At 37.5% G+C, this 22,583-nt stretch overlaps 1 protein-coding gene across 5 annotated transcripts in view; it reads right to left on the bottom strand.

Moving 5' to 3' along the window:
- Window positions 1–13,695: 13,695 nt before the first annotated feature.
- The window catches only part of WDR25 (WD repeat domain 25), a 60,073-nt gene continuing 51,185 nt past the window's right edge, over window positions 13,696–22,583 (bottom strand). For all 5 annotated transcript variants that reach the window (XM_010711912.4, XM_085225630.1, XM_085225629.1 and 2 more), the window contains exons 5-7: window positions 16,700–16,870; window positions 15,053–15,193; window positions 13,696–14,666 (exon numbers count right to left, since the gene is read on the bottom strand). In XM_010711912.4, the coding sequence (XP_010710214.2) occupies window positions 14,445–14,666; window positions 15,053–15,193; window positions 16,700–16,870 (534 nt within the window). In that variant the 3' untranslated portion in view covers window positions 13,696–14,444. The remainder of the gene's footprint in view (window positions 14,667–15,052; window positions 15,194–16,699; window positions 16,871–22,583) is intronic.

Raw genomic sequence — 22,583 nt, 5'->3', positions numbered from 1 at the left:
AATTTTCAGCCTTAAAATTCGAAGTCAATTTTTAAGAAAGGGCTAAGGGACTTTCAAATGTGCCCAGGATCTACCAGTTCTCAACATAAGCACTAACTCCTGGTGACTATGAGCTAGGCAGGATAATCTGCTTAAATTAAATCTTAGCATGATCCTGTTTACATGGTGTTATATCAATGTTATCAGGAGATATTCATTGTTGTATCAGTTTTTCTTCCATATCTTTTTTTAAAAAGTCTCACTGTTATTAAACAACTTTAGCAATGTGATCATTCTTAATAACATGTCACTTATTCCTCTACTGTTGTTTTCTCTTTGTATTTTCCAGGACTGTATAGGAAAAGTTGTTCTTAGTTACAATGTTCTTGTCCAGCTGAAGCTAAAAATAACTTAATTTTTCATACAATTAAAGATTTGATAACTGTGCTGTGGCTGCCCTTCAACTGAGGATCGATCTTGCCCTCCTTGAGAGGATGTATCATTATCGGTAGACCCGTTATTTGCTATGAGAATTTGCCTAAGTATGAGCCATATCCTATAATCCTTCACAAACTAGTTAAGTGTACATAGGCTGTCCCTAGAGTATAGCTACTAATCATTTTCATGCCAGACTTTACAATTGGAAATGCACAGATGTTGAGCTTTAACTGCACAAGCAGCTGAAATTTTATCGCACCAGATCTGCTTGAGCACCAGCTTGGTGTTTAAGGCACCAGTCATCACTGTAAAGGGCTTAACTTTGTCCTGCCATACAGGCTTTGGAAAGTTGCTGTTTGGAGCATCCTGAAGTTTCTCTTCTGTGAGTTTCTGCATCACCAATCTTGCAGAGAAGGGCACTCTATCTTCTGCCAGATAGGAGCTTCTCCAGACTGCATATGGACCCCCATCCTACTCATGTGGGAAGTGAGAATGTCCCTCCGGCCTCCAAGAGGAGAGAGCATTCCTGCAGACAATTATTACAACCCAGAGTACGGAGAATGTCTTTATCTGGAAAGGGCAAAACTGCATTGACACAAAATGCAATTGCTGGAAAAGATCCCTGATGGGAGTTAAATACCTTCTCAGCAGCATGCTCAGCACAAACATATATGCACTAATACTCTAACTATGATTCTTCAGAGAAATTCTTATTCTTGAAGTCAGCTCTAATGAATTCGTATTTAAATTTATCCACCCATCTAGACTTTTCCTTTGTAATTTATGAATCAGAGCAGACACACACATGAGCTGCAGAGCCACAGCAATATTTACTATACAAAGCTGCGCAATGACAGCTCTGTGATTTAGAAGTGAAACAGCAGCAAGCCTCAGATTAATTAAAGTATCAAACTCAGTCAACATCCTTTCCCATTCCAGTTCTATACATTGGCATCCTAAACCAGATTAGGAGGAATAAAAGTATTTTCAGCACATATGTGTTACGAATTTCAGCAGGCTCCCACTGAAGCCCTCACTTAATTCAGCTCCTAAAGTAGAAAGCCTCTCAGTCTGGACACCAGCTGTGTAACACAGCACAATGAGGAAGCCATGCACTGGACAAACAGACAGCAAGTGGCCCCTCACTATGAGGATCTTACTTTGCCACTGACCTGGTGAGATGGGAACAAGTAAGTTGGAGCTATTTAATTTTAGATGACAGTAAGGATCTTGGTCTAATTTATGGTGTTTATGTTATAACTTGGGAAATAACAACTGAAGGTTTAATTTCTCCACCCTGTACTTAGCTCAAAAACTGAATCATAGTTTTCTGATTCAAGGTCACTTAGCTGTGCTTTCAATAGTCTGAAGGTGAGGAAGATGAGACCTAAAACTGCAAGAAGTAAAATGCAGAACTGAATCTGAACATCAAAAAATGCTGTCAGACTTACCATTCACAACATAAAACACGTTCCCACAGTTCTTAGGGTATATTATGAAAAAATCCCAAAGAAAAAAGTTGCAGACTATTTTCTTTCATTCTCATTTTTTCTTTTTGCCCCTCTCTCTTTAAAAGAAAAGATTGCATCATATAGTGATATGGGATTTTTTTGCTAGAACTGCCAGGACTGCCTACAACAACTTGACTTGTGTTGGTGCAGATAAACAATCCAGAGACTAAATTAGTTCAACAGAAGTACACTCATTACTCAAGGAGAAAAGATCTGAATGAAAAAAGCATTAGTAAACATCTCATTACTGAGATCTCAGAGCCCAGGAAGCCAAGATGGGAAAACACAGCAAATCCAGTGAAGTCACACTTTGCAAGCAAGCTGAACACGTATTCTATTTGAAATAGATTTAGGTAGTCTTTTATTTTTCTTTCAAAACCTATTGATGATGAAGATGAAATGCACTTTTTGGCACTCCAGACAGCACCAATTAAACATGATTTCTTGCTTGAGTTCCTCATAACTCCACTTGTCTCTCACTTCTAAGCCAATTCTGTTTTGAGCTTTAAATTTCTGTTTTGTTCAGAGAGAAAATATTGCTCCCACTCAAACAACCTAACTTGAAATTCATAAAAATACACAATTCTCAATCCCTACCAAAAAAGTTATTGTTCAACTCTTGTGCATCATTTATTTAAAGTTATTTAGTTAGAAAAATTATTCTTTTTATATTGTAAGCTTATGAAGGGTGGATTATGTCTTATTATTTGGTTATACAGTACTTGACACAATAGTCTGTTGACTGTAATTGCATAGGCTATGCATATTGCTTTACCTGCATACTTTACCAAACGTTTTCTTACCCTTAGCTTTTTATCCTTTTGGATGTGAAATCTGAAATGCGCTATTCATAGGCCACTCCCTGGGCTATGGTACCTTGCCCCAGGCCCGTGCATACCTCACATATTGGTCGAAGTTCAGACAGGTCACGTTATCTCTGCCAAGGTCAAGAGTGAATATGGCAGACTTTCAGCCGGAGCTCCCAGAGCCAGTGGGCATGGCATCGTATTTGGACAGCTCTCCAGTGTCTGTAGAAAACGCCTTGGTGTTGGCCATCCCTTTCTCTTCCTGGTTGTTTCTCCTAGAAAACTCCCACACACTGAAACAATGCATTAGTGAAGCAAAAGTATCAGCATATACTATTGAACTAGATTATCTTAATGATCTTATCCAACATTAATGATTCTACGATTCAGAAATTACTAGAGAGCTGCTGGGTCCCACCACGAGTTTCTACAGGTACTGAACTGTATACATCATGGTTCTTAGCATTCTCCAGCTTATATATACTTGCTGGTAAGCCAAAGTTGTTTATCAGTCCACACAAGAGATTTATTAAAAGAAAAGTACCACTCCTGTCACTAACAACCTTGACACATCTGCACCTTCTTCCATTAGTGCCATCCAAAGGAGTTAAACATCAATACTGATGGATTGCTTTGAATCTTTTAACACTGAGTATCACTTCACACAGTCTTTACAAAAAAATGGATTTTCCTAGAAAAAAAAAAATAAAAAGAGGGAGGCTTCAAAGAGGTAGGGCTGTGCAGTTTGTTGGAGTGGTGCAGCTGTCACCAAGGCCAGAAGGAAACACTCATCATCTGAGAAGGACGTTCCAGAGACACCCCACTTACTGCAGAGCAATTGCAAAGCACGTCCCTTTCTTCTGCAGATGGCCAATTTGTGAGGGTCTTGAGGCAGCCCCAAGAGTGCGGTACTGCTGGCAGACAGCAACAAGAAAAGACTTTCCCAGTAGCACATCTGAGGCTGTTGGCTGTTCCATTTTGATGGCATTTATACCGTACAAATCTAGGATAATTCCCTTAAGGCTCTCAGTTGCCACACAGATATTGCAGCACTTTTATACTCCATACAGCAACAATTGTTTTTATTATCAGTTTTAAAGTCACTGTAGGCTGTCTGGGCAGGTTTTGATGTTTGTGGCATTCATACTGCAAGGAGCTGCTCAGCTGAGTATATCACATTGAAGAAAAAATATAAAAAAAATATAACAGGAGCACAAGAGAGAAAAATGGGTATTTACATTCAATATCTTGGGGTATACGATCCTAATCACTGTATAATGACAAACAATGCAACAGTGAGATACATCCAGAGAACAAGGAAGAAAACAGCAGCCAAATCTGGGGAGCCACATCCTCACTATGGTTAGAATTACTGCTGAACTTGCTGCCTGTTGTCCAGACTATAGAGACCCAAAAGGAGGACAGATGATCAGATCTGAATTACTGGAAATATTCAGTTCTGAATTTCTCCAGAAGCTCATACGGAAACCCTGCAAAAATTGCTGTCTTCTTCTCCTGTTGTAGCCCCACATTTGCAGAGTGGACATGGAGGCTGCAGCTACTTGGAAACGTAGAACAAAGATGAAAAGGCACATAGCATAACTTCAATTACCTCTCTACATTTTTCCTAATTAACGGTGCTGTCAGAATCATGTTTCTCTCTTTCTCTCTTGTGCTGGATGAATTAATCAACTTTCCTCTGCTCCAGCCCTACAACTGTAAGGCAGGAGTTACCCACTGCATTCAAATGTTATCATTTTGACATTCATCAGCATTTCTTCTCTCTGTGCACTAGTGAAAGTTTTGGCATAGTTTATTCACAGTACATTCATTTCATGCCTCTAGCCATCCTAGGGATATCTCACATACCAAATCTTACAAAGGCTTTCAGGCTCATTTTAAACCCACTGGTGATTCACAGATTGCACTATCTGACTGTGGAGCATCACATTTAATTGCTTTACACATCTGAATCACATTAGAATTATTCGGGAACTTAGACAAATTAGAATACAAACTGAAGATAAACTACCCATCTTGATTCTTGTCAGCATAAGCCTCCAGAAGCTACAGCAACCTGCTCTGAATTCTATTTAACAAACAAATTTCCATTTGACTGCTGTAATACATTGTTTGCCTAGAAAAATAGCAGAGATTTTTGCTGTGCTGATCATTTATCTTTGCATGTATATCCACATTCTGATTACGAGGAAGATATTTTCTACCATAATGCATGCTAACTTACATGTATTATTTCTCATTATGACAATTCTCTTACTATTAGAAACTTCATATTAATAATTCAGATGACTCTCAGCCTTCTAGCACGAGCATTTGATGTGAAACCTGAGAAATAGACCAGCTGTATTATAAAAGTTAGGGATACATTTTTTGGCCTCCTGGAGTGTACTGATTATTTTTCTCTTCATAATAAGGGTGCCAGGCAACCTGTTTGCTCTATTTTTTTATTTATTGCACTGACAAGTACAAATCCTATCTTGAAAATATTACTAAAAGACAAAACTGCATAGCAGCTTGCTGTCCTTCCTCAAACAATACATTTTCCTGTTCCCCAGCATTTTTGCCAAAGGAGGGTTTTGTCACAGGCCTGGATGTGCCAAAGATCAGCCTCTCAGCCTCTCTGACAGAGGTGTTGCTAGTAAATACCTCACGACTGTACTCACCTTGGGGCCCTGCACACTGCATTACCAGTGGGGATTACCATTGCACCAAGACTGAGCTCTGCAAGTGCATGTGAGCATGTGCTAAATGTTTAACCCAGGGACTTGCACACCCTTTAAAACCACCCACTGTCGAATCCTCCAAAGCCCTGTTGGAGCATTTTCCAAACTACAGTTTGAGAACTCCCAATACAAATACAGCAGAGAGACTTTTAATCTTTAACCTGCTGGCTAGAGGCTGTCTCCCCCGCAGCCGTCTTTACCTGCAGGAGAATGCAAACAGATACCCAGCACTCAAAAACATCAGCTCTTCTGGAGAAAAACTCATTGCTGCTGCATCTTCCAGCCCCATCTAGTTCCCCCTTATCTCTGCAGGGCTCTGCAGATGGCAAAGAACCAGGGACAATGCATTGCTCAGGCAGAGCTGAATCTGCTCACAAAGAACATCCCTCTGACACACAGCCCTCAAGCTCAAGGGACCTAACGTGAAATCCCACACTTGGGGCTCTCTTAAGAAATTGGAGAGTGAAGCGGCAAACGCTTTTTGCACTTCTCATCCTGATGCCTTCTCCTCTGAAGTGGTCCTCTACAAATAAGACTTCATATTACACTATGACAAGTGTGATAAAAAGAGTACAAGATTTTTACTTTTAGTGTGTTAAAACAAGAAAACCTCAAGCTACCACGAATATCCTAGATTTATCAAAGGGTCAAAGGGATATTGAAGAAAACAGGCTTTATCCTCTCACTGGTTGCACCATGTCATAACACTGGAAGATGTCTGTAAATATCTGCCTGAACAAAAAGGCTGTTCTGAAGACTAGTTTCTGGAAAACTCAGCACTACACCTGGAGGAAGAGAAAAGAAATTGTTTCATATATGCCTTTTTCACAAATCACTGTTATTTGTCTGATGATAAATGGCACTCGAAACAGAAAGATAAATGATGCCACTTGTGTTGATACATACATAGTAACAGAGCTACTGCTCCATTTTCAGCATGTTTCTAGGGCCCAGAAGAAATGACGGCTGAAGTTGTCCAACATCAGGGGTCTTAGTTTTTTCCAGGAATGTTAAGACTGCTCTACATACATACAATAACATGACACCTTTTTCTTAGGAGCCATCACGGACTGACAAACAGAGAAACATTAGAAGCAGACAAAAAAAAAAAAAAAACAACAACAACAAGAAAAAAACCTAGGACACTTAAAACAATTCTTGGGATATGTGGGAGAAGTCATATTTAAAAACAAAAAGAAAAGATCTATATAATTGTTCGGCCTGCACCACAACATTATGTGGAAGTATTTATTGGAATTTCTCTTGAGTCATCTCCAACTGACAGCAACATCAGCATGGATTGGACTGAGCCCCATACGGACGTAAAAATAAATCTCCCAGATAATGTAGTAACACTTCAAATGTACTTAATTGTCGTGAATTTTTCTCAGGGAGATTTAGAGTAGTACTTGCTCAAAGGGGAATGATTGCAGAATTTGAAACGTAAGCATTTAGAGAGCAAATTAATGTCTAATTATGAGTGCTAAAAATAAAAACAGAGTTATTAATTTCAGTAGCAAATGATGAGCCCTTATGTTATAAAGAAAAATAACAGCCCCCTAGAAAATATTTGAAGAGACCATTGATATTTTTTGCCATAATTTGCTCAAATTACTGCCATATTTTTCCTCTGACATGTTCTCTTACAAAACTATTTTACGCCGTCTCATACAGTTCCTACCTTCAATGAAGATCTCAGGTTCAGAAATAACTAATGCAAAGCTAATGGGAATTCTATTAAAGGAATTTGGTGAATAGCTGTGTTGAGAAAAGCCTGCTAGCTTGACTGAAGACACTATTATCGGGTTTTGGTGCATTTCTCTCAAAGGTCTCCCTTGACAGACACCTCGGTAAAAAGCTTTTTAAAATATATCACAAAGGTTAACATTCTGGAAACTTTGAGACTGCAGTTCCTGAGGCAATTTTTCAACATCCTTTAGAGAATATTGAAAAGGGGATAATAGAGAATACGAAGTCATCCTGCTGCCACCCATTATTTGTACCATTGTTTTATAGCTCTTCCTGGTACCAAGGTCCAAAACAACCAAACATCCATACAGAAACAAGAAAGCAGGATTTTTCATTAGGTGGAATACAGGATACTTTGCCTGCTGAGTATTTGTATGAGCACATGTAAACCTGATGACAGAAATTTTGTGCTAAAGTTCCATAAGAACTAGTCAAAATGCAAGCAATTAGTCCAAGAATTACACTGTGTTATGTTTTAATCTTGTTAAAAAGAACACGTCTGCAGTTGTTCTACTGACATTTAATTAATTTGAACCAAAGAGAATGTGCACCTTAATATAAGCAAAAGTAAGAGGAGAAACTGCTGATTCCCTCGGAGAGACCTTGTCAGGCTTCTCAATCCTATACTTCGCCTTCTTTGAAGGGCATTCAGAATGCACCAAACAGCAAAAAATCCCTGAGGATACATAATTAATGTGGTACTTCAGCTGGTATGTTCAATAAACAAGGAAAGTATTCTATACGTCATTAAGAAAATAGATTATTAAAAATTGAACTCCTGAAGTAGAGAGCTCCAAATGTAAATTATATCAGAAGCTTGAATCTCAGGAGCATTGCTTTTAATAATGATACAATGCATGCCTCTGTTCCCCTCCCCATAAAGCCCTCAAAATGCCAATTACCCATGGCAGCATGCAGCTTTGAGTGCATTCAGCAATTCATTTGACACTGAAGCAGCCAAGACTAGACTGCAGTAGCAGTGACAGAGAAAACTAAACGTTGCAGGCTGTCCTGAAAATAAAACCCCAAACCTATGAAAAATTTACATTGTATATAGGTGCAGTGTGGGCCAAAGGAAAATTCTGCTTTGACTAGTGTCAAACTCTCTTCTTGTCTCCCTTTTCTCTTATACTACATTTCACCTGATATAATCACCCATTCTCCAAGCATTCTTCTTTTCCCTCTGATTTCTTGGTACTCTTCAAAAGCTTTCAGACTGTTCTTCTCACTGTGTGCTGTTGCCTGTTCCTCCTGCTCCAGGTGTGCATCTCTGAAATCAAGGCACAAGCTCTATTTGAGCACTATGTAAAAGCATTGCAGAACTGAGTCAGTCTATAGGATTTAGGGGACTCAGTATTAATCTTTTCAAATATAATCTGTGGAATGCAAATGGTATCAGATTAAAAAAAAAAAAAAAAAAAAAAGGTTTCTACATATTTTCAAATCTGTGCATACCATGCATCCTACAGAGCATTTGCAGTGATTCATCTCTTTTTATGTTAGGATGTGATTCACTTGACTGACATTTTGTTTCTGAGATGTTAAAAAGGGAGAAAGAATCAAAAGTGAACAGAGCTTGGATCAGTACTGTTGATCTGCACAGAGATGGCCTTTCCTTTCATACTGCAGTAGGAACCCTGTGTCTTTTTCCCTCACTGGTATTTATATTCCAAGAAAAAAAAAAAGTTAAAAAAAAAACCCTAAAAATTCTCTCATACAACCCTGTTAAATCAGGAAATTAAAAGGATGAGTTTGTTTTTTTTTTTTCTTTTCTTAAGTAAATATCTGTGGATGAGTTTTAGGGTATGGAATATGATTAAGATTAGACTTTCTCTTCAGTTTTTTTCACCAGATTCAGAGCATTGTCAAACCTCGTCAAAATATATTAAAGATTTGAGGCTGTAGCAAGAAAAGAAATTAATCTGTGTCATACCTGAAGTTCACAGACTGCACACTTCATATTAATGGCATGAAGAGTACCTTCATTTTTTGTACTCATAGCAGTACATGATTTGAAATGGTTACTGCCTTTCAAGTAATTGCCTACATTGATACAAATAGCAAAGATTAGCAACTTAACCGTCCAAATTGCAAATTAGCTGGATGGGCTACCAGATTTTTTATCTTTACTTGTAAAAAATTATCTTTGTGAACAAGAAAGATTAACAAAACAAGGAAAGGGAAAGAATCAAAATAACCCATTTCTGATATAAGGCATGAAATTTTTTACCTAATATCCAACTTATATCATTCCTCGTGCCGTTTGAAGTAGACTGGCTCTGAAATTTACTTATATCATAAAAGAGAAAGGTAACAAAGGAGGTCGTTATGCAGTGAAACATGAAAAACAACACAGTTCATAGGTGAAAATAAATCCAAACGATATTGCAATGCAATTCCTCACTGCTTGTTTTCAGAAGAGTAGTAGCAAGCTGAACACACAAAAATTGACTTTTTGATATAACAAGGTCTGTACCAGGGACAGTATGATTACACACGCATTACACAAATTACTCTTCTAAGGACACGCTTCAAAAAATTCACTGGTAGAAATCCTACTCAGAAGTAGAAGCATTACCTGAGCTTTATGTCCTGATGAGAACTGGAGACAAATATACCTAACTGAAGCTTCAGAACTGAAGCTGTCACTTCAGCGTTTTCAACCAAGGTAAACATCAATCTTCTCCAAAGAACTCCTTCAAGAATTTTTAGATTGATTTTAAGAGGCAATTACACAAAAATGAGAAAATACAGCAATGAGTATATTAGGATGAAGCTTTATAATTTGTAAAAAAAAAAAAAAAAAAAAGTATGCATTTTCTGGCAGACCTCTAAATAAGCCTGTGCAGAAGGACATCCAGGAACTGGCAGGGAAAGGCAAACGAGCCCAATTCCTTTGAACTTCTATCTAAAGCCAGGGAAGGGAGCAATATTCTCAGCTACAAACACATTATTCCTGGTATGGACTCGACTACTCTGTCCTAAATCAGTCACTCACACTTGTTGCAGAACCCATCAGTTTTTAAAACCAAGTCACCTGGTTTTACCTTAAAGATGTAGTACCACTGGAGAGCAAACATTTCTCAAATTGTGGCTGGATTTTGTTTCAAAAGATTACTTCTGAAAATGCAGCATCTCAGCTACACGCTTCTTGGGATGTGTGGGGGGATAGTTGGAACTACCTCTAGACTCACCCCAGCAGTTGAGAGTTATTAAATATGCTCTTGGAGCTCATTCTCTCAGTTTCATTCAAAATAAGCAAAGTTTGAGCACTCTATGAGCCAAAGCACTGCAAGTGGCAACGATGGGGGTTTATCCTTTTGTTTTTGTTTTTCCAAAAAGTGCACTTGTGACAAACTAAGATGACACACCTTGTAGGTAAAACTGTAACAGAAAAGAAATCAGCAAGACTGTAAAATGGTAATCAGAGATTGAAAGAGATGGAAGAGAGGACAAGAGAGGGGAGAATCTGCATATTTGAGCTCGAGGAAAGCAAAGCTATAACCCCTACTTAACAACAGGAAGAATGACTTGGAGAATTGGCTCCACCCCTGGAAGTGCTCAAGGCCAGGTTGGATGGGGCCCTGGGCTCTGATCTGGTGAGCAGCAATCATCACATGTCGGGGGTTGGAACTGGGTGCGCTTCTACGTTCCTCCCAACCAAAGCCATTCCGTGATTCTGTGATCCTTTGAGAACTGGAAAACAGACAAAGGCATGAATAGAGCACAGTCTTCCCTGGCCACCCTTCTAAGGATAGCAGGAATGAAAGCATTGCAAAATGAGACTTTTTTGAAGATGAACAGAGTATAGGAATATAGGCTACAATATAGTTAATTGAAAATAAGGTGCTTAAATAAAAGAAGGAAAGCTGAGAATTAAATGGTGGCAATGAAAGGAAGTGTCTAGGAGGAGCTAGGGTTGTTCAAAATGAAGACTAGCCAACGCATGACAAATATTTTCAGTTGACTGCAATTCAAAACCACATACATGAGGATCGTGGAAAATTTGAGATCCCACTTTTTTTTACCTTATCATTTTTCTCTGTTCTGACATAGTATTACAGCTCTTAATTTAGTCTTATTACTTTAAATTTGTCTGAAAGAGCCCAAATGTACAGAAAGACTCATCCCATTGTAATGCCATACCCTAACTTCCTCATTAGGCCATTAGTTGAGGTATATCGTGACTCACCAACGGTATTTCATCTGGGTGAACACAATAATTCTAATAACTGTCTGCTAATTAGCAGGTTTTTGAGATAAAAGATGCAGTTGAATAGCTTGCATCATCTAACACCCCAAATTAATAATGCTTCAGTAGCAAATAATAACACGTTAGAGACTGGTATTGTTACTTTCTGGTACAGTACAAAATAGATTAAAGTGAACTCAGCTTGCTTATCTGCAAAGCCTAAGACCATTTCAAAATGGTGAAGATCTCTGGCTTGGCTCTAACACACAACGCCCTAGAAAGCTCTTTACAATGCTAGAAAAACTGCTCTTAAAGCAAGATTCAAACATTTCTAGATTACAATTTTATGAATATAATTAATTAACCAACAATTCATTACTTTCTAAAAGCTTCATCTGACCATAATGATCCTTGTTTGCAGCCCAAACAGTATTTGGTAATTGCAGAATGATGGAGAAATGTGGATATTTTTTGATTACAGTTCATTACATAAGATTACAAGGAAGAATTTGTCTTTGAATCATAATGAAAACTTAATTGACACCACTATGCTATAATATTTCAAATGATTAAATTTCAGTCTCTGTCTTAATCAGTTTTATATTAGAAAGAGATTTTAACAAGATAATGCTGTGAACATAATTTCATTCCTTTGTAAAACTGCTGGCTGAATCTCACAAGTAATTAAAACTCCAGCCATCTTGGAAATAAAACACAAATGCAATTCCAAATTTAATATTCTTTAATTTTATATAGTATAAATTTATTTTATTTTCCTCTACTGTCTTTAATCAAAATTTGTCTTCCTTTTTTTTTTTTTTTTTTTTTTCTCTTCCCCTAATAAATGGTTTAAAAATTATACTTGCAAGATCATTTCAGAAAGGATAAATGCCAGACACCAGTATCATGCCTCAGGACATCAGTTAAACACGGGCAACAACACGGGTAGAACGACAAGGGCAAATTACTTTTCTATGCAGTATGTGCAATGATTCCCCAAGACTGCTCTCTCAAGATCTTCCACTCCACCCACAGGTGGTCTCAGCTGAAGGCACTGAGAGCTCTTTCAGATATATAGCATTCCTCAAGTAGGCTACTATGAGTTCACATATATTTCAGAAGCATATCTCCACACTGTATTTAAACATGTAACAGCCCAATATAAGTTCTTGTAGGGATTAATAGGATGTATTGCATTGCTACAGTGCTGCTCATCCTTCATACTGACACATCAGGCACCCCCAAGTTCTAAAGCGGTGGGAGCACCTTTAGAACTAAAATACCTGGAGGAAAGGAAACAGAGCCACTCTCTTAGGCAATGCCACACAGCTGTGATTCAGCCAGCCCAAATACAGGCAACTGTATTCAATACTGCTTTGTTTTCACCTGAATTCCTTCAGATATTCAGGAATATGCTCTAGAAGAATCACATATACACCAACACCACAGGTTTAATTAGGAGTAACCCCTCAAATCACAGAGCGGGTTATTTGTTGAAAGTCCATCTGGCTTGTGTGCTAGAGAGACAGTCAGGAGAAATGCAAAATCCAGCCTTATGTCAAAAATCTAATTGCCAAACAAGGAAGCAAGAAATTGAGAAAAATAAGTAGTTATTTGCACTACCTCACATGGATCACTAAACTGTAATGCCCTGTGTTAAAACCTATCAAAGCTGTTGCTAAGATGATTAAAACTACACAGTCACAATATTTTGATCCAGATTTCAAACTATATAAAAATTCAAGGATAATTGGAACCATGGTTTCAGTACAGGCTTATCACTTACTACAAGTTAAAGAAACACAGACTACAAAACCAATGGACTACATTTTTCTTATTTCTTAATTAGAATCTGCCATTTTCAAGAGTGCTCTGATTTTTGTCCCTGAAAAATCCATTTCAACAGAGCATTTAAAAATGGCATATAAAATAAAAATCTCACCTCCATTCATGCCAATGAAAACAAATTAGAAGAATTTAAGATGCTACATATGAAAAATGCAAGTATATAGTCTTATGGCTGAATGGATTCTCTATTTGCTGCAGAATGGCCCAGTTACAGTCTGAATATCAAAGAACATCCCCTGCACAGAATGGCACAAAGACAATTTTCTATATGTATATGACATTAAGAGGTATGGAGAAATGCACTGCATTTGCAATAAATCCAGGTGGCATATTAATCGTCCCACTCCCCACACAGAATTAATTTCATGGTAATCTTGAGTACTGACTTGTGAAGATTAACAGGAGTAAAACAATGAAGTACAGACACCTCGTATTAAAAAAAGCTTTATTTTTTCCCGTTAAAAAAAATACTTACACATAGTTTTGTTTCAATAATATACAGTTATAAAATTGAGTTCAAAACTCAGTCTTAAATATAGGAATCTAGGGAGCACAGACTTAGAGACTTCATAATTAGCTCCAAGTTTCTCCCTTAAAACTGAGAGAGCATTTTACAATAAGTTGGGCTGGTAATATCTGCCTATTTCCAGAAAAGCCAGTCCCACCTGTCCTGTGATCTTCCCTCTCTCACATGTAAGATGATGTTTTTTGCCTTGAACTGTATATCAACAAGGAAATATAGCATTGCTTGAGCAGCACGAGTGACCAGGGCAAGGAGCTAAGCCAGTGACAATCCGGTTTAAGAAAGCTAAAGTAAAAGCTACATAAGAAGGACAATAATTTTCTTCAAGTCTAGATTCTCACACCAGGGTTGGACTAGATAAGCACCAGAATATTGGCACAAAAAGGGCAGAAATTCATCACCAGGGCCCAAGGGGGGGAGAGAGAGAGAAAGAGAGAGAGACAGAGAGAGAACACTTATTTGCTCAGCAGCTAATCACAGAATCCTCTTAATGCATATAATATGCATTATGAAAGCATATGTCTAGTGGTCCAAGAAGAAAAGATAACAGTCTCTGCTGCCTACAGCACATCACAACAAATATCACATTGCATATCATGGTTTATTCCCTCTGAAATACCAAGCTCTTTGATGAATGAAAAGTTATTTTGCTTGCTATTGCCAGATCTTGATTTCTCCAGCCCAATCAGAAGTTGCAAGGAGTGATGGCAATACTGGGTGAAATGCTGCACTCACACAAGCTTCTCTATGTGCTGACAAAGTACGAACAATCCTAGAAGTATTGTAGTTGTAGAAAAACACTTTGCCATCTGAACTTCCTGTCACCAAAAGTGTTCCATCTGGAGAAAATTCACAGCCCACTGCAAATCCTTCCACCTGTTAAAAAGAAAAAATCAATAATAGTGTAACTCCTGATTCTGATCAGGGAAGTCAATTGTGGTACACTGAAGAATGAACATAGTACCAAAAAAAATGCGTAATTAAATAAATACGCACTAAGGACTTGTCCAGGTTTCTATTAAGACACATCTATACCATAAACTTATTTAATCAGGCTACTAAGTATCCAGAAAGCCTTTTAATAACTATTTTCTTCAGAGTGTATATAGTTCAAGACCGCACATAGGAAAGCAAAGGAAGGCCATTATTACCAATCACTGATTTATCATCAAGCACTATTAGCAGACATATTAAAACGCAGATACTTTGCTCTCTGTCTCACTTCTGGACTTGGATATTATCATTCTGGTGAAAGAAAATACCTTATGCCCTTCGTATCTCTTCTTTTTGTTGATTCGGTAAGGTCGCTGGGAGGAAAACAATGCCATATAGTTCCCATTTGTCTGAGCGACAAATGTAGACTCTCTTGGGTGCAGAGCCAGACTTGGACAAGTGTAACGCTCCTGAAAATAATTATTAAGTTTTGTTGCATGAAATAAAGTATTTGGTCAAACGAACTAGATTATTTTTTTTGACAAATTTGAAAGATCATAAAGTCATCTCCATAAGGAAACATTACAATCCACATAAAGTCTTACACAAAGTCAAATATTAAATCAAATATCTACCCCAATTTCCTAGAAAATGATCAAAATCCCACCTTCCTTTGCAGCATAATTAAACTGCAGAATCTCCGAAGGATAGTACACAAAGTTACTGAGACATCCTCTTTCAGCTCAAGGATAACTGAAGTTCAAATGTGGAAGCAAATCCCCTTCATACATATCTCTTCCCACGTGGTAGGATGGGAAAAGCATCAATGATCTTGTTATGGGGTTTGGAAGAGATGAACTGGGCGGACAGTTCTGGATATTGCCATGTATTGGGCACAGAAATCAAACAGCATTAGGTGTTGTACCTGGTTGACAAAGAACTGCATATGCTTTGTGGGGGAAACTGAGTGCAAGGAGTCAAACAGTGTAGAAGAGGGAAAAAACTGTCCAGCTCAGAGATGCTGTCAGCCCACAGAAGGTTGGCTGTGTGTATTTGCTATTTGTTTCTTTGGTAGTGGATAGGGAGGTTGTTGTGAAAGACAACCTCCTTTGATTCCAAACCTGACTGCTCTGTACTTTATTTAGTGCTTTTTTTTTTTTTTTTTTTTAATCAACAATTCAGAATGATGAAATATTTAATAGCAGACAAAGACATAACTGGAAATTAAACATGAAACAATCCCATTAGATCACCTGCTACATGTCTTTGCAAGTAGAAAACTGTTCATTCCAGCCAAAAGGCATCTGTATACAATCCAATCATATTATATTACATAAGATATTAGACTTGGGTTTTCAGAAAAGATCCAGGGAGTTGGAATTATCTATTAACTTCAGTAGTAATCTCCTTTGAAGCTGTCAGCTTTTCTAGACAATTTAGTCCATTAAATATCTTGCTTGGACAAATTACTGAAATACTGTACCTGCATTGATAAAAGTAAATTTTGCCTCTGTGATTATGTTATACAAGATATCAGTATGCATGTATCAGGTTGCTGTTATTATGCAAATATTAAATTTAATTTGTCAATAGTCTTCATTCCATCTAATTAAAAGTGTATCATTTTGCTATCCTAAGAGAACTGTAGGAAAAGAAATGTGGTGCTACAGCAACTACAATCATTGGTAAGCTAGAATAGCACTGCAGTGTTCTTGCCTAAACGTGGCTTAGATTTTAGTGAACTAGCAATGAAAATAAAAACTGTAACACAAGGAGATCTATCGGTTTTCCAGGTGGTTTTTAAAGATTAAGTAAATGTTGTTAAAGTATGAAAATAAAGCACCCTGTGACTAACATTTAGAGTAATTATGCATCATACAACGATATGAAAAAAAAAGTTTTGCTTTTGTTCTAAAAGACTGACAACCATGAAAAAAAATATCATGACCCAGAAAATAGTAAGTTGTTAATCTTACATGAAAAATCTGATTGGAAATTTTTGCAGCACTTTGGAAGTCCCATGCAATGATGGTACGATCAGCTGAGTCACGGCTCACTGCGTCCGTGCTTGTAAGAAATTCTTTTCCTTCAGGAAGAAAGAGTATATCCAACGTCTGTTGTACTGCAGCTTTGTACACTCTTGTCACCTAGTGAACAAGACAGTTTGTTATTTTGGGACAGTTTAGAAGAGCATGATAATACGTCCTCGGTATTAATACTTATCTCCAACCAATTACATATATTTTTAACATGTAAAAAAAAAATTTATTTTTTAAATATTGAAGTGCTAGAATATCAAGTAGTTTGGTAATGTATGTAAATAGTTCAAAAACTGGAAAATAACATGGGATAGAAAAGAAAGCAGTTTGCATAATTTATACATTATATTTATATATACATAAGATTCTTAAGGAATTAGAGTTGAATCCAAGAAGAGCTGTAGATGCTACAGTGCTGTGGAGATGAGCCACACAAGCTCCCTTCTATTTTACAAACTCAGTGTGCTCTGAGGATCAGTTTGGGGAATTCTTCTTCCAGGAAATTTTATGAGTTTATCTTTTGGTTTTTTTGTTCTCAAAATCTTCAGCTAGTTACAGAGGGAGGGAAAGGAAAGCAACTATGTCAGCAGGAATCCACAACTTAAAGGACATGTCAGGAAGTAAGTGAATATTGTTGTTGATCATTCTAGATTTAATTGGAAATCACTGTTGATGACAGGGAACACTATCATAATTCAGGACACTCTCCCAGTCCCATGCTGCTGTGTAAGAAAGCTTGCACACCTAGTGGGTACATACAGATGTGCTCCAAAGAAGGTCCCCTTTTTCTCCTTTTTAGAAAATAACCCAGTTCACCAAGAACTCAACCTGACACCCTGTCCTAAAAAAAAAAAAAAAAAAAAAGAAGCAGAGTTGCTCTTCTAAAGTGCTGCCAGAGATGGGGATACTGGTGACATTCCCAGGTGAAAAGGGTGAATTCCCTTTTTCTGTAGGGAATCAATCCCATGCCTCCTACCAAGGCTCTGGCACAAGGCAGCCTGTGCTGCTCCTGAAACAAAGGCACTTACAGCCATTCTGCAGAGAACAGTGGGCAGAGGGAAAAGAGTTGTCAATGCTTAGAAGTACGACTGGGCTCTAGAGTAAATAGTGTGCCTCATGCAACAGTTCCAATTGTGTAATTAATTCACATGAGCAATCTCTAGAGAAGGTTTGTGATATGAAAGCATATACTAGAGTTCTCAAATCATTTTCCCAAATTAAAATACCTTTTAAGTATTTCCCTCGTGTTTCCCTGTTGCCTTCTCCTATTATCTCAGTGTCAACAGGCTCACGGTCCTAAGAGCAAGTTAAGATCCTCTTTTAGGACTTATAGCAAGGAGGGCTGGATGCATGCAGACATGGATCCTCAGCCATAGGACTCTGAATATTTCAACAGCCTGTGAAGAAGATCTAAAGTGCAAAAGATTTTCAACTATTCTAAGGAATATATGAATAATTTTAATTTCCTTTCTTTCCAACTTTCTTCATGCAATTCTACATCTGTGTTGTCTACTTTGAATCTTGAAAAATCAATACCTTTGATTTCCTTTTCTGATTTACCTTCACTGAAGAGAGACTTCAAGGCAAATGGCCAGATCAAAGTAGTTCATCTTTGAATATGCTGATCTTTAAAACTAGGACACTGGAAGACTCTTAGTTATTAACATCTAAAACTTTCTTTCCAAGATAGCTAAAACATAACAACCTCCATTTCCAACACAGTGTTCAGAGGTTAGCCCTTCTTGCAACCTCACAGAATTACCAGCTGAGCAGAGACACTGTTTGCACAGTATTGCATTGAAATGGTTCTCAATTCTGTGAGGCATTCCAGTGCCTGCCTAATGTCTGTAACATAACATATGGCTGCTGAGTTCAGGGGCCCAGAGCTCATACCATTAGATACCATTAGAACAGATACTTTTAGAAAAAAGAATAATCACGAATTGCAATGAAATATTCTAGATTATAACTCCGTTCCATCCTTTAAACTAATAGAAGAAAAATAATTTACAGTATCGAACAGCACAAGAACTTGTCAATTCCTTGCCTCAAGCTCTTAATCTACGAGAGTCTGGAAATGTTCAGAAAGAGCTGATCCTACTGTAGGGTAGAGAGACACTAGATAATCTTCAGAGGTCCCTTCCAGTTCTGCTTCCTGTGATCTCAGCACATTTAGGTACGGTAGCAACTACTCCAAGTGATTTTCTTAGGCTCCGTGAAATGCAGTTTGGGAACATAACATTTGCAATTAGTGAAGAGCCTTGGTCATGCAGGTATCCTACATGCACTCCAATAACATCAATAAGATGTAAACCTGCAGACAAAATATCAGCACGTTTTTCAGCAATATGCCTGCATTTTTAAGATAGAGAATATAGAACTGTGCTACTGCACGAGTCAATTTTTCATCCTAGGAATTTGCATAATATGCAAAGCAATTAAACTTTGTAAAGCCAAAACTGATATTTGCATATTTATAGCTTCCACTTTGTCTATAGAGAAATCACCATGCATAGCTATTTCTTCACTGAGTTATAAAAGGAAGCCCACAGTTCATTAGTAAAGTAGAAAATCAAGCTATTTCGTAGGACCCAAAAAAAAAAAAGAAAAAAGTTAAAAAGCAAATACACTCAATTTATAATGGCTGTCTGTAATATGAAATGGAAAACCATACAGAATCTTGACAGCTGTAGGAACTTCAGGAGAACTGAAATAAATGTAAGGAAATTGTCTCAGATCTAAAGAGAGATTTAGGTTGAATATAAGGAAAAAGTCTTTTACAGTGAGGGTGGTGAGGCACTGGGACAGACCATCCAGAGATGCAGTCCTCGGACTGTCAAAGCCAGCTTGGACCAGGCTCTGAGCAACTTGATCTAGCTGCGGATGTCCCTGTTCACTGCAGGGGAGTTGGACTATAGGCGACCTTTAAAGGTCCCTTTCAACTCGAAAGATTGTAGTATTCTATGGCAACGTGGAAATACTTTTTAAGTTTTGATGAAATTTAGTATGACTCTTACATAAACTGCCATCATCAATTCAAACATTTTAATTGCTAACTATTAAACATACATACTTGTCTGCTAGTCAATAAGATTTCCAACCAAATTACTCTGCGCATCCTAGCTCTATAATAGAAAATGTCATTAGAAAAATTAGTATAAAAGATTATTATTTTTTTTTATTTAAACTTTTGACATGTACCTCAGAAAAACCATGGTGTTTAATCATCAGAACATGTAGTAAAAACTGATTCAGAGAACAATAAATTAATGCTTTGAATAGCAGATGGGAACTTGGAATACATAGTATTTAAATTCCCCCAATAAGACGGCTTTCAGAAATAACTAATTTCATAACACCCATGCTCTGAAGAGTACTCATAATAAAACCTTCTTTGTTCTACCTTAGCCAATAATTCATAACATGCCTGAGGAACTTGCTTGGGGAGAGCGTCAGTTTTCCTACCCTGCTGACTTTAGATCATTAATAACAAACTTTTGGTCTTTTTTCTATTTTCAGATTTATTGCCCATAAGCATTGGAAAACCACAATTCACTTGTTCAAACTATGCACTTCATGGACATGAAATAAATCCTTGTAAAAGGAAGGCCTAATAGTTTCTAGTGTCAACACAAGTTGACATAATAATAAGGCTTCTTTACAACGGCAACAGTTCATGGCTGCAGGCATTCAACTAGAAAGGTAATCTAGGCAAATTAAATAATTTCCAAGTAGATTCTTATGGCTCCAGGGATTTGAGAAACATGCTGTGATACTGAATTCAAGGTATATATTTTGTACAGATATTCCATAATACTTCTCTGCATAAAATATAAGCAGTGCCTGTTACTTTGCTTCTCAGGAAGCTCAAAGCCTCCTGATGAACACCTCAGCACATGGGGCCATCCCAGGTCTGTGTCACCCAGGACCTCTCCCACACCTCACCTTCCTCAAGTCCCCCAAGCTTTAGGCAAGAAAGAAATGTGCCTGCACAGTCATCCTCTGAGAATTAGGAGATAAGATCTCATAAACGATCTAAGGTGACAAGGCAGATGACTAAACTTTGCTCTGTAGTTCCACACTCACATCAAAACAACAACAATGTGACAAACACAGCTTATGTTTTTGATTTCCATCTAAAAGCTACAGCAGCTGTTTTAATCAAAACTCATGACAATATCATAGACAGGAAGTAATTTCATGTTCTCTTAAAGTATTTTAACATAAGAATGGTATAGCATAAAAGAGTGGGCCTCCTTGAAAACCCATATTTCAACAAGGCCAAGTGCAAGGTCCTACACCTGGTTCAGGGCAATCCCAAATATGATTTCAAGCTGGATAAGGAATAGATAGAGAATAGCTCTGCCAATTATGTGCATTTGCAGCCCAGAAAGCTAATCAAATCTTGAGTTACATCAAAAGAGGTGTAGCTAGCAAAACGAGGGAGGTGATTATTTCCCTCCATTCTCATGAGACCCTACCTGGAGAACTGCGCTCAGGTCTGGAGTGTGCAGAATAAGATGTGGATCTCTTAGAGTAGGTGTAGAGGACGGGCATGAGAATGATCAGAGGGCTAGAGCATCTCTGCTGAGAAAAAAAATGGCTGAAAAAGCCTGGAGAAGGCACCAAGGAGACCTTAGTGCAGTCCTTCAGTACTTAAAGTGGGCCTACCAGTAAGATGGGAGGATTTTTCATCAGGGAGCATAGTAATAGGACAAGGAGTAATGGTCTTATACTAAAAACTGGTAGATTTAGCTAAAACATAAGGAAGAAATTCTCCATGATGAGTGGTGAAGCATTGGAAAAAGCTGCTCAGAGAAGTTGCAGATTCCCCATCTCTGTAAGGGTTCAGGGTAGGTGATAACCTGCCCATGGCAGAGGGTTGGAATTGGGTGGTCGTTAAAATCCCTTCAAACCCAAGCCATTCTCTACTTCTGTGATTTCTCATTATGTAATTTGAAAAAATATACTGCTTTTGTATTTAAGTTGTGTTGTTTGCAACAATAACAACAACAACAAAACAGTAAGGAATTCTCTCTGACAGTGAGAGAAGAATAACTTTAGTTTCCTAAGGCATTGAATAAATCACCTTATTTTAATTACACTGTTCTTCATAACACCACAAGTACATGACAATGTACTGGTTGTTTCCATAGAAACCAGAAGTACAAGTTGTTCCACCAACTTCTACAGCCTTTTTACATATTTATGTACTATCCAGAGACAAATTCATTAGATCTCCTAAATACATGCTACTTAAAATGACTGCATCTCATCTTAAAGAAATTGCAATAGAATGTTTCCAAGGAAACAAATGCACTGCACTTGTACTCTAAATTTATTAGATTTTAAAACTGTGCTTTAATGACTTAGGCTTATTTCTTTATAAACTCAAGTACAGAGATATAAATCAACAGTAATAAAGAGGATCTTTTTAAACTTTTTTTAAGGGTAAAGCTATAGATGGCAGCTGCAATACTGCAGCTAAGCAGTGTTAAATCCTGATAAATAATCTAGCATGGGGAAAAAAAAAAAAAAAAAAAAAAAAAAAAGCCCTGTTGATAATTTGCCCTTTGTTAATAATGAACTCAGTGCATTTCTCATCTAATTTTAAAAGTTCTAAATAACCATTTTCACAAATTTTCTAGTTAATTAACCACATCATTCATAAGGCCTAAATTTCAAGAATGAGATTGTTGTGTACATCTCCAAACCTAAATTTTCTAAATTTTCCCTTATACTGCCTTCACTGCAACCAACTGACTTTGTATTCATCTTTTTGGAAACCCTCCTGACAAAACTGTTATTCATCTCTAAAGGC

Source organism: Meleagris gallopavo, chromosome 5 (genome assembly GCF_905368555.1).
Source record: "Meleagris gallopavo chromosome 5, MGAL_WU_HG_1.1, whole genome shotgun sequence".
NCBI lineage: Eukaryota > Metazoa > Chordata > Aves > Galliformes > Phasianidae > Meleagris > Meleagris gallopavo.
The sequence above is the reverse complement of the archived record's forward strand: the minus strand, read 5'-3'. Positions and strand labels throughout refer to the sequence as shown.